The sequence below is a fragment of the Mastacembelus armatus genome, chromosome 6 (genome assembly GCF_900324485.2).
Source record: "Mastacembelus armatus chromosome 6, fMasArm1.2, whole genome shotgun sequence".
NCBI classification, from domain to species: domain Eukaryota; kingdom Metazoa; phylum Chordata; class Actinopteri; order Synbranchiformes; family Mastacembelidae; genus Mastacembelus; species Mastacembelus armatus.
Genome location: NC_046638.1, coordinates 10340579 through 10358443, shown reverse-complemented (window position 1 = coordinate 10358443; position 17865 = coordinate 10340579). Strand labels below are relative to the sequence as shown.

The window sequence follows — 17865 nt, the reverse complement described above, 5'->3', positions numbered from 1 at the left end:
ATGCTTTTCCAGCTGCCTCTAGGTCTCCACCCATGAGTCGCTGATTCTTAAAGTAAAAATATATAAGAGTGGGTGCCCCAGTGCTCAAGTATGTTGCCATACATCACATCATTTAACACTTTGAACTGTCAGAAATGTGTCACTCAGTCTCTCTCTTGATACCTTCATCTGTCAGAATGAAATCATAAATACAATCATTTCCCCAATGTTGGCTCTTTATTCTGTCAACCACTTCAAAATGTGACTGTGCCTCTTCATTTCCGACACATGAATAAGTGAAAGGCCATTAATATGTCTCTTTCATTACACTCTGGCACTCTGAACTGCATGAGCGTGCAAAGAACTGCGTGTTTGCTGAGCTTGGGTTCTGATGTCCGATTTGTAAGGCAACAAAGATATGTCACCATGTCCGCGTGAAAAAAAAGTGTTATTCTAAGAACTCTTATTTTGCTCCGGCTGTTTAAATAGACAACTAGTGTATTCCGAGGAGGATACATTTCATACCATGAAGATTTCATATTAGCGTAGCTGCTTTAAATGTTTGCACTCATAGCAATTAATGACTCTTTTGTAAATACAGCTAAATTGAGATTCAATAAAATTATGAAAAATTAATCATTTACATGTAAACTTAATCTGCCTGTTTTAGTGTTAAATAAACATTTAAGCCATCAAAACATGCTGGTCAAACTTAATTTTCTGTGTTTCTGTCTAAAGCTCCCTGTGTCTTTTGATGAATACATTTTTTTTTTCTATCGCCACTCCCAAGACAAGATTAGAGGGGAAACTCATCAGTCTCCTTGGCTGTTGTCTGATAAACTTTTTGTTTGAAGGGTGTCCTGTCTGGTGTCTCTGGTGTCTTCCTCCAGTGCGCTCCTGATTTGAAATATAGCCTTACATAATGAGGGAGAAAAATAGAACGGTGTTGCACCCCTGAGCCGGTGTCAGCTTAATCAATCATTTTTAAACACAGGCAGGCATGCTTACTCTACTCGCTTCACATCCGCCAGATCCTTCCCCTTCTCAACAACGTGACAGCAGCATAATTCATTTTAACTCAAAAATTAAACCGACAGCATCAAACTTGTCCTTGTATCCTTTCTGTTTAAACACAGGGCAGTGTGTTGGTCTGAGTGTTGATGTTTTTGTTTATGTACATATATTGCATTATTAAAAAATACCTACATGTGTGCAATTTGCATTTTTTCAAGTGCGGCCCTGCATGCATGTGTAAGTGTGCAGTTTTCATTGTGGCTATGCGAACATGCTGTTTTGTTTTATTTGTGTTTCAAAGTGAAAAATATTAACATGTCAGATTCATGTTTCTTCTCTTCGATGCTGAACATGCAAAAGGCGTGAAAAGTTTGTGTAGGGCTCACATGGTCGAACTGCAGTGGGTCAGGAGGTCAGGGAAATCTGGAGGAGCTAAAGCTGAGCAGAAGGAATGGAACTTGGCCTCTTCGCTTGGCAGTGAGAAATACCTTCTGGCCTTCTGTCAAAAAGTTGGCCTTCGGCACAGCTCAGCTCCAAAAGTTATATCATGCTGTTGTTGGGTAGTTACATACAAGGAGCACCGCAGTGGAAGCATGAAAAAGATTATTGCTCACAAAGTCCCTTGCTGTGAACAATACAAACCTAAATTTCACCTAATTTGATGTATTTAGAAATGTCATATAGATTAAATATCTAACTTTACTGTTTTCATGTTGTTTTTGGCATCTGTTTAATTGACTTAATTCCTAGACACTGGCATTGTAAACTAAAATTCACTCTGCATCTCTCACAGGGTCTTTCAGTGCCATGTTTGCCTGTTTACCTTCATTTTCATTACATTCACAGACCTGCTAGAAAACAACCAAAAACATGAAAGGTCAACGTTAATTACAAAGGCTGCACTTAACACTAGTGATAATTTTCACTTTGTCAACCAAATAAATGTGACAAATTTGACACTAAACAGATGTAAAACACAAAAGCACAAGACAAACAAGCATCGCTGCCTTTTTGCAACATTGCATGGTATCAGTTTTATGGAAAAGAAAGCTACATATGCAACACAACACTCCACTGAGATTATTCCTAATTTACAGTGTGCTGTCTTCAAACCCCATAGCTGTCAAATAGAGTGCTGTTTCTATTGCTATGGCCACTTTTAAATCCGTGTTAAAGTCTTTTGCTACTCAATAATGATATTCAGTGAACCTTTATTAAGAAAAGAAGTAAAACTTTAATTCCTTATTGCGATTAGGTGCAAATGCCAAGTGAACTCTGAAAGAATCTACTGGACCAGTGTGGTGTATACTGTTTTAGAGTGTAATCAGTGAAGTGAAATGTGTGTTATGCTGCTAATTTACATGAAGGCAGTGCTACTGTTTAAGAGAGAGGGCAGTTTATTGAATGTTAAAAAGCAAACAGAAATTTAGATTTGTACAGGTCACTTCTTCTATTGTTTGATCCCTTTATAACTTCATTAGAGTTTGGTTTACAGACTATTATCTTTTATGGCTGTGCATCAGTAGTCTGGCTCTGTACTGACGGGGCAGGACCATGTCAAAGTCCACGTGCATCGCTTTGAAGAGGCGGGGTTCCGCCCCGCAGTTTTGCCCGCTGATCACATGCGGACGGCGTGGTGGTTGGAATTACTGCGCAACAAGCGGCGCACGGATGCCGGTGTTCCCAGAGTGACGTTTGATACCAGCCGTGCACACGACAACCCTATCTCAAAGCGTATTCCGCTGTCAGTCTTCACTTTAATCAGGCAGAGCGGAGAAGCACAGGTTTTATTCTGTGAGTACAGGGGAAGTGTTCTTTTATCAGCCCTACTCACAAACGCACTCCGTTCCTCCCACGGGAACGGCGATGATGGCGACGTTGATAATGATGGTGGTGATGATGATGAAAATAATGAAGGGCGCTTGTCTGAACTCTTCGACATTAAAAGTTGTTTTATGGTCGGGAGTTGTCCACACGCTGCTAAATGCTGCGGCCACTTGAGGCGATTCACAGCAGTTAAACGATCCTGCAGCTCTTTGACTGTGAACTTTCAAACATTGACGTTATTAGCGATGCTAGTACTGACGAATATCTTTGTGATGAGGATAAATGGGGCACAATACAGTTTGTGATCACAATAAATAAATAAATAAACAAACAAACCCTCAAGAACCGCTGTTTTCATCCAAAGATAATCACTGTCCCCGCATTAGGAGCTTAACGACGGTTTGAATGAGGCACTGATGCAACTGTATGTCATGATGATGTATTTGAATCATTTTGGCCATGTTTGCAGTTTCACATTCAGCAGCAACCTATAGGGGGTAATATCTCAATTCGCCTTAAGTTGTGCGTAAGCTCATGCATATATGCAGACAACCCCTGAACAAGGTTAGACGGTAATAAAATATTGACATTTCCGTGCAGAACCGCGCAGGGTCGATCAGCATGGATGACTCTCAGGCCTACATCTATTCTTCGGCTATTGACAACCTCTCCCTTTTCAGTTTGCATGACTGGAGCTCTCACTAGCGCTGCTAGTGGACAATCAAACCTACACACCCACCTCCAGACACACTCGCATTTCACATTTCTTACTTCTAGTCTAAATTAGATAGCAAGACGTAGTGTCGGCGCTCATAGATCGCATAGAATTAGTTTGAAGTAATAGCGCTAGTTAAACAGTAAATCTTAAATTCAACATGGAGTCCCCCCCAGATCCAGCGAGCGACCCGGGCAACAGCGCCTCGGAGCCGGCTACCCCGGTCAGGGAAACCCCGGTAAACCTGGAGACGCTCCGGAAAGCGGACCATCCAGCCCCGGTTCGAAGGCAGACCTGTTCAAGCACCAACAGAGGTAAGCGGGACCGTGTTTCGCCTTATACTGTATGAGAAATAAACACCGATTGTGCATTTTTTTAAAAATCAAACTTCAAAATGAATTAAATCGCTTCCCCCATGAATATCTGCACAGTGTCTAAATTCACCCATCCACCGGGACATGGCTTTTTTTTCTTTTTTTTTTTTTAATTTGGTACCATCGCGGCTTTTGGCCGCTCGGTTGTAATTAGCGCCTCGGTGTGCGTTGCTGGTGTTCGGGCTCCACTGACAGCTCAGATCATAGGGGGTGATACGGTCACAGATGTCACATTTACTCTGACTGCAAGACGAATCAATTACCCAGCAACTTAAAACTGACCCAGAGGAGCATGTCATCAAAACAGGCCAAAGTGTCCGCTCAAATGCGATACTGTCAAAAGTGAACTTTTGGAAACTGAGGGCGACTTTATCGATCAGTCCCAGTCTCCTTTGTAGGGACGTGTCCTCCACTATTCCCGATATACAGCAACACAGCGCCGTCTGGCTGGATTTTCTTTCTTTCTTTCTTTTCTTTTTTTTTTTTTTAACAAGCTCCAGCTAACAGATTTAGGCTGTTCCTGTGTGCAAAAAGACGCCCGAGCAGCTGGAATTTGTTTAGCGCCAGCTCTCAAAACAGTCTACCAAAGCGTGAAGGCACTGCCCGGCATTTGTGACTAAACATCCGCTTGATCAGACAATTAAATAAATAAAGAAATATATAAATAAATAACACACAGGGCCGTATTGTCAATTAGCCCGTCAAAAGTCTGCCTGCGTTGCTGCTGAGGACTAGTTCGTTTTATACACGATTTATCCAACCACGTCCCGTCCATGTTGTACAGTACAGACAGTATTTAACCACACCCCCTCTCGGCTAGTCTCGAGTGCAGGGCTAACTGTGCTCATCGAAGTTCAAAGAAATAGTGATTTCTCTGCCGATTGTTGACGAGCGCAGTCGGTGTGTTTGCGTGACAGTGATGGGGGGGCGAAGGTTTCGCCGGTGTGTGACAATTAATTCATTGCACGGGGCTTTCTGAGTGCGCGCTCTTTCTTCGCGTGCGCAAGGGTATATTTAGAGTGTGATATGGTGAATGTGGAATGTAAGCTGGTTATGTAACAGGTTTAGCCATAAACAGAGGAGCGCACACTGAGGCTAGAAATCATCATCGCAGATCTTCTCACTTTATAAAGGAGTTCACCCACTCACCTAAGACCACCGTCGGTTGGTTAATTTAGAGGAAAAAAACAAACAAACAAACACACACTGCACTTTAGCGCGTATTCATGTAACACTGAAGGGAAACTGTGTGACTTTGTGGGTTGGCACAGGCTGAGCACTTATGTAATAGCGGGGCAAAGACAGGTAGTTGGGAGGCTTCGTGGATTGATTTCTTTTTTTTTTTTTTTTTTTCTCACAAGTCTGACTTTGAGACACTCCTAACCTGCTGACCCATATTCACCCCACCCTTTTATGCACAGGATTAAAGTATGTCTGGAAAAGAGAAAGACAGGAAAAAGAACGCCTTTGCCTCTGTTATGTAATACTGAATGGGTGAAAAAAAAAACCATGTGCAGTGGGACAGCCTCTCCAGCTTTAAAGGAGTTTCCCTGAACTGAAACCTTTTTTTTTTTGACCTTTTATTGTGCAAAGAATAAGAGTAATTGTTAGTGTTAACAGCAGTAGGCTTCAGGAAAAGTTACAAGAATGTCTGAAAAACTTTTGTCTCAGAATCACGGTGATTACATGCAGCATTGTAGTTTGTTGTCCTACTGTATATTACAGTCTTTCACCCAGTGTATTCTCTCATATCGGCATATGCCTGCACAGCTTTCAAAAGAATGTGGTAACAACAGGCTGTACATTTTTTTATCTTTAAGAATCACTATGTTGCCATTTTGTAGCTCAGATACCCAGCAACATGCAGCAACGGCAACTTGTTGTGGTCTCCCATCTAATCTACAGAGTTTAAAAAGTTGCAGGGTGAATGTGTTTGCAAGGCATTATAGCAGCGCAACAGTGCCCTGTACTTGTTTTAAAAGACACTTCACTTTTCTCACAAAACACGTTATTAATAAAGGGAATAATGTAAATATATTCAGAACATTGACCATGCAGGAGAACAGAAGAAAATTTTGCTTTCATTTAAGAAATTCTGGTTTAGTTGTGTTATAAAGTGTGAATTTAAAATAAAAAGTATACTAGCTGTAGGATTCAGTGGAGGACTGCTAAAAGCAGTATAAAAAGCATGCATGGTTCATGGTAGTGTTAGAGACATGTAAGACGTTTTTTAGCATTATGTTTCTACAGATTTTCTTTTCATACTAGTCACAGAAACCAAAATCTGAGTCAGCCCCGCTTGCTCAAGTGCAGTTTCCTTCTGCACCAGCTGTGTGTTAGACTTTCTGAGGATGCACAATTCTTATCCTGCATGCAGCACGTTTACTGTTTTAACCCTGAGTGTTAATACCTTTTAAGTAGAAAAGGCTTACTTCAGCAGAAGCTTTGCTGTAAGGCATGAGTGGGTCAGGGAACAGGCCTAGGAGGGCTATGGATATCATTACTAGAAAGAGAAAGGGTGTTATTTTCAAATAGCAAGATCCCTCAGTTCACAAATTTGGAAACAATATTAATGGCTTGGTTATGTAAGATGATGGTCTCTGCAAAGGCTAAAAATCCTCACAGTTGCACGGGGAAGCTCTGAAGCCACAGATAAAAGCCCTAGTGTCTCCTATTAACATGAGTTTGAGCGAGTGTCGAAACTGTGTATGTGTAGCAGCAGACCTCTCTGACATTCTGTTTGTCCCTTCATGCTGCAAACATGCTTGTTATTGTCATTTACAGTGGCAAACAAGTCATGTGAATGTAATCTTCCTTCATTAGGAATAAAGAGTTGGAACTGCTGTCTAGCCGTGAAAGTTGTCACCAGGTGAAATGTGATGTAGTTTCCTACAGTGGAAAGTATTACTGGCTTCGGTGTAATATCTAGATTCACTCTTTTCATGCCAAAAACAGCTCACATCCTATTATGTCAACAACATTTAGTGGTGTTCTTGATTGTCCATCACATTTTAGTTTTCATTTTCTTAAGGTGACGAAGACATTTTAAATGTGTATTTTATAGTAGGGAAACAAATCTCACCAGATAGTACAGTTTTGGTAGCTAAAAGGGCAGAGTGTGAAAATATTCAGTCTTCTCTTAATAAACACATAACCACATTTTTGGGCACAGTTTTTTTTAGTTGCTGTTGACACGATACAGATGAGGTACATGGATGCAGACGCATTTAAAAAGAAAAACAGCTTTGCATGAAAGCTCAGAAAGCCAAGAGTTGGCATGGGGCTTCCATGCCACTCAAGTGGACAGCGACGTTATTGAGACTGTGGCATTCTTAAATTCAATGAATTCAGGCTCCCTGCCCGCTGGAGAGCATGAAGAGACAGGTATAGGCTTATAGCTGAGCCTCCAGCTCGGACAAATCCACGACAGGCACTCCATTAGGTGTGTCTTCTTTTTCTGGCTGGCTGCCTATAACATAATATTGAGTTTCAGCCCTTCTGCATTTTCAATTCAGAAATGTGGGTGTAGTGATAGTATCATGAACTCTTTTATTGATACCTGTCCGACAGTAAACATTGTTAAATGTTAACAGTCTGGGTATTGAAAATGAAAGTACTGTATTTTATCTATTCATATTAAACTCTACTCTTGCCAGGACAAGAGAACGGGTCGGTTTGAAAAAGGAAAAAGAAAGTGTATTTCTCTGTACGTGTGTAAATAGTGACATCTGCTCTTAGTTTAGACTTTGGTACAATTACTTGTGGAAAAAAAGGTCTTCTGTTCTTATGCGCCACAAAGGTCAGATTGCATTAGAGGGGTAGGACTCTTATCTAATGAGGATGTACCTGTGAATGTCAACATAACATTAGGATTAGTAGTTAAATGAGAAACTTTGTCATGTCTGATATGAGGCTCTTTATTTATCACTGCCTGTTCATAATGATAAATAAAATGTGGGTATCAAATATTACTGGCTTAAATTGACCTTGTATACCATTACATTGTTTGTCAGTGTAATGATATATGATCAGGCATTTTTTTTTTATATTTTTGTATCATAATCAGTTCTCACACTGTAGAGTTTTAAAGTTTTTCTTTTCCTTCTGGTGCATTGTGTGTATACATATAAAAGTATGGCCAGTATAATGTGATTTGTGATTCTCTTTTTAGGAACTCTTTGTTTGCGTTTTCTAAAATGTCTTAGATGTGAAAAAGGGCCCAAATTTACTTGTGAACCCATAATATGTAAAATATTTAAATAATGTCCCTGCTGATTTTAAATCCTGCCTTAGTATTCTGCTTTATGGGGAAACACATCTTAACCTAATTAAAAATAAAAAACCGAAATAAATATAACTGTTTCTTACTTTTAGAGGAAGTTCTAAACTAAATGCTCTTGGTACTTTTTTATGTCAAATAGCAGACATTTGACTGTTTTGAGCTCTGCTGGTGAGTCTTCAAGACTGAAAGGCCAGGTCATGGATCTATGTTCCACTAACTTGGTTTGAATTTGAGAATGCGGTCTCTGTGGTGTGCTAGCAGGGCTTTGAGATTTTGCAATATTCATTGGAGCAGTTAATCTTCCATATTTATAATGCGAAGAGTTTGCAAATCATGCAATAAGCTGTGATGTGTATAGAGGAGTGCTGTATTTGGTATGAGGGAAGCCAGATGAAAGGACTCCTGTGGATTTTATTATAGGAAACAGGTTTGTAGAATCACTGTTGGTCCTTTCCAGTGACAACTTACACACATTGACAGGATGTTGTTAGCTGTTAGCAGGCATACCATGGCCCAATAGTGGATTTTTTTTTTTTTTTCAGTTTCACTTCAGTTCAATTCTTGTATAAGTTGTTGATTGGTGCTGGCACATTATGAAACTGTTACACAGCTCAGGATTATACAGTGTAGATGCAGAACAAAAAAACAAAACAAAACGAAAAGATCTGACAACTCATGTCTAAACGAAACACTGCTTGATCAACTTGTCAGTCAATTTTTAGATTTATTTGTTTTATATTTTAGGCAATGCAGTGCAGGCTTTAATAGGCTATATTAATGGTAATGAATTTTAAAAAGTTTGGAAATGTCAGACCTAACCTAGACTAAATATGAAAGTTTTCTCCTTGTGGGACGGTTTATTTTGGAGTTTGAATCACCAGTGGCTTAAGTGGGGCTGGCGAGGAAGTTTCAACTGGTGACAGACACCAGATTTGATGTGAAGTCTCCAGTGGTAAATGATAGCTCAGATCTATGGCCCATTTACAGAAGTTGTGTCTTAGATAGAAAAGTGTAAATAGCAATGACCAGAAATGCTCCAGATGCATTATTGGAGGACATTAAAGGAGTCTAAATTTAATGGGGTACACTGTGACCTAAGTACTGCTGCCGCTTGGCTCTGCGCTGCTCTGTGCTGTTGGATGTGAAATGGACCCCTTAGAAGAGGCCTGGAGGGAAAGTGGTGGTGAGAGGGGTGTAAAGGACCACTCAGAGGAATTCTTATGTCACATCTAGGGCCAAGCTTTTCACATCTCTACCAGTGCAGAGGGTGCAAAGCTCTCAAGCAGGTAGTTAAGCCACTTACGCTGGAAAAGGTAGCGCTCAGTCAGAAACTCTAAACATCTTTCAAACAGTCATCTCTTTATCTTTGAACAAAATCATACTGGAGATATACATACAGTGAAAAATCTGGTTGATCTCCCGGCCACAGAGGTTTTCACTGTTGTGTTGTGCCTGTGATTGCTTTAAAACATTGTCAAATCTGAAACCTCTGAAACATCACATCTGAAGAGTCTCTTAACCGTTATTTATCTTGCATGCTGTGGGCTAAATGGCCCTCATGGCAGCTGTTTTAAGGAATCTGTTGAGTGGTGGAATCAGACATCAGGCTCAGATGGAAAATGGAAATGTCTGTTGGATTTTGTAGCCCATCTAGCAGAAGACGAAGAACTGCAACAGACCAATCCATGTGCTTTAGAGTAATAGTAATGCAATTTAATGTCTGCCTTCATGTGATTTCACACTGTATTAGATATAACAAGAGTAGTGTTGACTCAAGTAATCTCAGGACTTGTTTGAAACACATCAGTCTGGAGAAATAAAAAACAAACAAAGCATGTTTTGAACATGTAAACTTTTCCTTGGCTCCATCATATGAGGTAAGGTAGCAGTATCGGGGAAGGCAAAGCATGTGTTTCACATCCTCCGCCATCATTTTCATCATGTCAGAACTGTTAGTGTTACTTAAAGTTTATTTGTCAACTGAAATAAACAAAAAAAAAACTTTTGGAGACATGGGAGATTAAACAACTTGAAAATCAGTGTCATTTCTGTTGGCTTGATTATTTATATTGGAATAACAAGCGCGACTTAATCTCATAAATAAAAAAGGGAGAGATACAGATCCGTCCCCTCCAGGTACTGCCGCCACTTAATCGAATTAGCTCCACTCTCAGGCTTGACGGGCTCTTCAAACACCCCTGGTGACTTCTGAGTGCCGATTACAATCAGCTACTATTTTCAGCCTTTGATTAAAATCTGGTGAGGTTGGACAGAAATTTTTTGAGCGCAGAACCAACTAATTATTAACATAGCAGCCCATCTCTCTCCCTCTCTCTCTCTCTCTCTCTCTCTCTCTCTCTCTCTCTCTCTCTCTCTCACTCTTTCACTCCTTTTTGGCAGCTACAGAGGACCAATAGGCTGGACTAGTTAAACAATACCCATATGTATTAATCATGTTGGATAACTCTGTGTGAAACTGTTGTTCTTACTGAAACATCTCATACTAGTCAGCGTGTTATATTTTTACTGACCATTGTGTCTTATTAAGCAAAGCTGATTGTAGAATATTTATGAATCAAAGAAGCCATTTGTATTTGTTTCATATTGTAAGATTTAGTTTCTGTCTGGTGAATTGTAACACTATAATCTTTGTTAAATAACCTAGTTGTTCCTTCAGATTTCCTCATCTCGCAGACAACAATAGTGAACACAACTCTTTACTCATAAAAGAATAGAAGTTGATCACAATTGTTCATGCCTCACACAGTATGTCACAGAATCATTGTAATGTGCCTGTCAAAGACAATTCTGCTCTTTTGTTACTTTCAAAAGGCAGCTTTTGAATATGAATAAGTCACTAATGAATATTTGGTTCTTGCGTGTGTCTGTGGATTGATTGCTTCAGGAGGCGTACTAAGACTGAGTGTGGCACGATGGGCCTCAATCAATGCAGCAGTGCTGCTGCTGAGCTGCTTTCTGACAGTGATTGAAAGACATAGTCACTCTTCATGGATGGTATATGAATCCTGCTCTCATTCACTGACAAATATCGTCTGTCTGATCAATCAATATTTGCAGCTTTATTTTACTAATGCAGTGCTTAAGAGGCAATAATTAACGCCATGCTGGGTTGTTAAAAGCCTATTTTTATGTGACAGACAGAAATAGACATACAGAAATAGGAAGATGAAGGCCTTGGTTGATGTTGACAGTGGCACAGTGTGCCGATGTTCCTTATACACTGTGCTATGAGCTATTCTTTCTAACCTCGTAATGATTCCTGTTGCTTTCAAGTTATACTAATGCACAAAACTGTCGTTTTTTAAAATCCTTTTAAACATATTTGTTGAAGGGTAAATATTTTTATTTAGGCTTTTTTTCCATGTTGTAAGCTTGTTTTTCGTAATTGAAATATAGTTTGAAACAGTTTAACTGAGGGAATGCTCATTCGTTGTCATCTTGTGTTAAACAAGTGTGGCTTGTGATGCTCATTAATTTCTGCTTGCTCCACTTGCGGTGTTTGGGTTCTCTTGGCTGGCTCGGTGCCACAGTGTCTTCTGAAAGAGCCACTTCATCTCTGTCAGGGGCAGGTGGAAATTTACTGCACACTTCTAATTGGACAAAGTGCCTTTCAAACTCAGAGACATCATACACAGATCAGATTATCATACAGACAAGGTGTCAACTGAGGTTTCTAACCTCCGTCTTCCCACCCTTGTGCTTTCCTCTGCATCTTTTGGTTGAGTTTCTGATTCTCCCTATGTTGTGTCGTTTTTGAAACTCCCTACTGCCCAGTGGCCCAGGGCATGTTAATCTTTGTCATACAGATTAATTATAAGAAAGTGGACTTTTTATTTGGATTTTATTGTATATATAGAACAACATTTGGGCAAAAAGCTTCTTCTTAAAATAACTAAGGGAACAGGTGATGCTAATTTTGCATGCCTAAGAACCTCAAGCATGTCCTTCTTGCATTTTAGGCTTTAAAAGGCAATGGTGTGGTCATTTTTAGTCTCAAATACAGAAACATTTGCACCAGCCAAAAGGAGGATCTAAGGCTGCGGGCTAGCTCACAGGGGGCTTTAAGGTTTGCAGTATAGCTCGGGGCCAGACCTCACTGCGCTTGTAAAAGTAATCGTTGAAATCTTCTGATCAATTCTTCATCTAACAGGTAACAGCCAGTAAAAGAGCAGCAAGTCCACTGATGTTGTTTTGTCTGTTTGAATCAGTAAAAAGCATAACTGCTGAATTTTAAATGAGCCAGGGAAGTGAAACAGCCTTGTGATTGATGTCAGTAAAAAAAAAAAAAAAAAAAAAAAAAAGTCCAAATAGAAGAAGATAAAAGATTTTTTTTTTTGCTTCACATCATAACGGATTAATTATAGAAAAAGCTGAAGTGTTTAAAAGTGAAATAATTTTTTTACATTTCATTTTTTGGACTGTTTACAGGGAATAAAACATGTATTTGGCCTAGCTGTTGTCAAATCGTTCAAGCCAAATGCGAATATAAAGTGACACATTGAGTGCTGATACATTTTGCTAATACATTTTGTCACTGGCCTTCAAAGGTGCAATAGAGCTGTGTCGGTGCCGCAGTAGAAGGAAATATTTTATCTGTTGATATCAAAAGTGGGAGCATGTAAATAGTAAGATGGAGCATAAAATTGAACCTTGAGGAGGGGCACAGGTGATTTGTGTTAAAAGATGGAAATTAAGTGCATAAGATATTCAGTACACAATGAGCATTGTTTTTTTTGTTTTTTTTTTTTGTGAGTATTTGGGTCAGTCAGTGTCAGCTACCTTCATTGCCTACAATAAATCTAAAAGGAAGAACATCAAACATGGGCCTGATTTCTTTTGGTGGAACAAAACTTTAGTTACTTTAATGAGGACAACACCCGTACTACGCTTTTTGTTTCATATTAGCCTTTGGTAGTTGAAAGGCTAAACCAGATGCATATAATGTTAAATGCATTATCACACTCTCTTTCAACACATCAGGCAGGATTTTGGGATACTCGATTGCTTATCTTGTCTGCATGTTATCAGTGCAGATGTATTACCTTGTGCTGATTTGATTCTGGGCAAAGCGAAGTGGACAGGAGAGATTGATGGTGGTGTCCCCAGTCAGACAGATAACACCTGATTCTGCCTGCAGGGGGTTGATCTAGCACACTCCTCCCCTGCAACTCAGATGTGTAGAAGGCTGTGCTGAGGAGGTGAACCGTTCCTTCGCTCAATGCAAATTCAGGGCCACATTCAGAGATGTTCCCAGGATGATTGAGCCAATGTGGCCCCAAGCACTCTGCACCACATGATCCATGCATCAGACACACCTGGGAGAAACCCACACAGGCATAGGGGTCATTTGTTTAACACAGGTGCATCATGTATCTCAACGCGCTTGAAAGCATGCTCAGAGACACACACGTGCCCGAATGCACAAATGCTCACGGGCACACACGTGTTAATGAAATGCTGTCAGACTATGCAGTTATACGGTATATTGGAAAATATTGGTCTGCTGTACAGCACCTTTTAAGATGGTTTCTGTCACATTTTGCTTTTTCAAATTTATCCTTGATAAAATTTCACTTGAGAATACACAGTAATAAAATTACATCTTAACCAGTGAGTACATGAAAGGATGTAGTGAGGTTTGAAATGTAGTTGCTATTTCTTGTAGCATCTACTTTGTATTTTCTAACTGGCACATGCTTAAACTTAATTTTCCTGATGTAACCAAATGTAAGGAGTTGCTGTTTTCATCAATTTTTCAATCACTGGTAACTGTATACCTTCAGGTTTTGGACTGTTGGTCAGACAAAAATGTGACTTGAACGCATTACCATGGGAAAATGTATGTAATAACCATCTAAACTAGTTCCTAAGTTTATAGACTGCACAGTTTCTCACTTAATATAATGGGGCAAAAAAAAAAAAGAAAGAAAAACACTCAATTGTGAGTTAACTGAAAATAAATATGGAAAGATCAAACTCTAGTGTAAATTGGAGTGTAGAATAACAGAAGAATGCTCTTCATATTGGCATCATTCTTGATTGTTCCCTCCCTTGACTGCACCATATGGATATCTTAGGTGTTTGAAAAAAAAATATGCTCCGCTCTTTGCGCTTTAAAAGCTCTTTTGATGCAGTTACATCATTTGTTATAATTTACCAACTATCACTAACATCTGAGTGTCTTGTGATCCCTGTGAATCAAAGTACGCTGCAACATCCTCAAACAGACATAGAATGTAGTAAAACAATTTTTTTTGAATTCAATAACAAGGTGTGTAGCACAGGCTCTCAGTGTGTGAAGCAGATGGTGAAAGGCTAGTGTATAATAGATCTCAATATTAACTGTAGAACATGCTGGGAGTGTTGGTGGAAGGCACACAGCAGAGTGGAAGAGAAGCAATGACCTTCTGTCCCATTATTTACCCCCTCGTGCCCCCCATACTGCTCTCAAATTACTTTGTTTTAGCCAATTAAAGCAGCCGGCTGAGCATCAAGCAGACTGCCATTTTTCGCTCACCTGGACCCATGTGACATTATCGCTCTGTCATCGGGAGAGATGGCTGTAAGTGGGAATCTCCGGCATGGCATCGTGCCACCTTAGACCCCACTGTGTTCACTGAGATTAATGCAAGAATCTCAGTCAACTCTTTCACCTGTTCTTGGTGATAGCGCCACATGCGGCTCCTCACTACTTGAAACAATGAATGACTGTGGTGGTTATACCATGCACTAAAGCAGACTATAGATAGATATATAGTGATATTTTCTGAATCACCGCTGGTGGAAAGAATAATAAGTTTCTAAATGTGCGAGGAATCTATTGTCCTTAAGTTGCCTTGTTGCTGATCAAGATACCATATGCTGAGAAATGGTTTTCTTTCCAAATCCTTTAATGGCTCAATAATAGAAAGGAAGACGGCAGACTCAACAATACCATGGCACGGGATGAGTGAAGGACCGGAGTGTTTGGTGTTTAACAGCCATACGAGCACAGATTATGTGCTTGAAGGGGTTGAATTGAGTGCCAGCAGTGACAGTTGGGCTGGGAATTGAATGTGCCTGGGACGTACGGCTTGACTCCGCTCGGAAACACCACTGGGTCCAGGGCTCATCTCTGTAGTCCTCCGCCTCCCTTCTTCTGTAGAGGCATTGCGGCCTGCCGTTTGCTCCGCTCCACCGGGGGAATGGACAGGCCCCTGCTCCCGCTTGATGAGCACTTGCTAATGGCTGCTTCTTTGAAAGCTGACGGGCCCGTTTGAGGAGGAGTGTCTTTTACTTCCCTCCAGCTTGCCTTGGCTGGGCATTCGTCAGGCTGCCTGGCTTTGCTGTCCTGCCCACATGATGGTGTGCCAAGGGGCTGTAACGTCTGTCATTTGTTTTACTTTCAAATAAAAGTTGACGATTTACCAATAAAAAGTAAAAATAGTCTTTTGATGATGTCTGGAGGCATATGGAGAAAGTGTTGCAATAGTGACATTTTCAGCATTTTGTGAGGAAAGAAATAAAAAAAAAATACAAAAACAAAAGAGATTTGTCTCTTTACTTTCTCTGATCTCCTCTGATAATGAACAGTGTGGCCACAGACAGTATAGTATAGAATGTGTGATAGATACTGAAATATAGCTGAAGACACATACTGAGAACTGCATTCAATTAATGTGAGGCTTCTTTAACAGGTATTTCTGTATGTGTTTATGTAATTGCTTGTGGTATGATCTCATGAAGGGAAGTAGAAACAGTTCCATCTCCCTCATTTGTTTTATTTAACAAAAAAGACATTTTTACAGTTTGACTGCATAAAAAAGGATGCCCTCAGGAATCTTGAGGAGATCTTTACACAGCTTGGAACTGGGAGGTCTGTATTAACAAAATAAGCAGCTTTGTTTGAAATCAGGCCCCTTGACAGTTTACATAATTTTTTTTAAAGACTGTGAATTCTCTGTGGTTCAGAACTATATACAAATCAAGAAAGATGAGAAGACAGGAAAGCAGTGGCTATAGATGAGAACAGGATATAATGTTTTCATGCTTGTACAGTTGATGGATCAGTAAACTTCCACTTAACTGGTTGCTTATCTTCCTGCTACCCTTGACCACTGCCCTGTCTTTTCACCCCAGAGGGAGCTGTTGTACCTGTTGTTTTTTTTTTTTTCTTCATTGGTGTCTTCAGCTTCTGGAGACTCCATTAGTAAGTTGGAGTCGTCCTTGGAAATCTCCTCTCTATAACTTCTCTTGTCTTCACTCTTTCTAGCCCTCTCTTCTCTTGCTCCCACTCTGCTTCACATGCACCCCCCCCCACCCTCATTTGAAACTAGGGCGAAGGTCAGAATGGTGAATTTGATATAAGAGCTGACGTGCTTCCGTGGAGCACCTTGTCAAATCAAAACAATAGGTTTGTAGGAACTGTTATGCCGAATAAAGAATGTTCGCATATTCCCAGAGAAATGTCCTCTGCTAGACATTCCCAAAAGAGAACATTTGTCTGCATACATTTTTACCGGTCCCGGCCCAGTAAGGAAGGCTGAAGCAAAATGAATTCATTTAACAAGCAAATAAGTTATTTCACCTGGGAGAATGGATGTCATCCAATTTGCATGTCAGAACTTTTATCCTATTGATATTTGATTTGGTCATTAAATGCTAAAATGGTCTTCACTGGCCCATCCTTTTTAGCTTTGTGTTTAAATTTAAGCTGAATTCTAACCCGACATATAATGTTGCAGCTCTGTTCGGCTGCACATAATGTCTGTGAAGAAGTAACAGATGTTAACAGTTGTATAATGGCAAGAAAAAGCCGCTGACTGTGGTGTGATCAAATAGTTTTAATTTGATCTGACCTCTTTGTCCCAGTGGTATCTCAGAGCTGCCTCCTGGTAGGTGCTGATAAACACGTCTTCAAACGGATAAATGCAGACATAGCCAGCCATACAGATCCAAATATGAAACCAGATAATCTGTGCAGTTGAGTGTATTTTTTTTTTAATTCTGATAAAACAGCTAAACTAATGGGGGCATAACAGTAAATCAAGTTTTATAAGGCAATGGTATATTTTTTTTATAATATTTCTGGACACAATCTTAGTGTCTTGAGAAACAATAAAAATAGACTTCAATTATGTAAAAATCCATTAAAGAATGGATGGATGCTAACGTAACTGCTTTATTCCTTTCTATTGTCTGAGATCTCTCACCAACCAGTTGTCACAGGCAGTTTCATCTCAAATTAAATTCATTTGGATATGACATTTTAATTGGAACAATACTCCCATTAATTGAGCAAATTAGAGAAAGTCTGCTGGGGGAAAGGTAATCTCTGGGAGAGATGATTTGAAATTCACAATTTAGAATTAAAAATCAGCTGCTTGGCTTTGTTTTTTATGGCAGTCAGTTTTGAGGCAGTGCACGCAGACAGCACCAATGCTCAAAGGTCTCAGCAGCACTGAAGGCTCACATTGTCTTCATTAAAAGCGATTAAGGAATAGGTCAATTTAGCCTGCTTGACTGGTTGGAGCTATGCATTTCCTTCTATGAAATGTCTTTGTCTTCATCTGCTGAAGCTCTTTTGGGCTCGGGCAGCCACTCGAGCAGTAAATACAATCCGTCACCGTTTCATGCATGTTTACATGTCTGACTGAACGTCACTGTGAATCGTG

At 40.0% G+C, this 17865-nt stretch overlaps 1 protein-coding gene across 1 annotated transcript in view; it reads left to right on the top strand.

Moving 5' to 3' along the window:
• Positions 1-3546: 3546 nt before the first annotated feature.
• roraa (RAR-related orphan receptor A, paralog a) overlaps positions 3547-17865 on the top strand; it is a 166094-nt gene continuing 151775 nt past the window's right edge. The window contains exon 1 of the mRNA XM_026311417.1: positions 3547-3849. Coding sequence (XP_026167202.1) covers positions 3696-3849 — 154 coding nt within the window. The 5' untranslated portion in view covers positions 3547-3695. The remainder of the gene's footprint in view (positions 3850-17865) is intronic.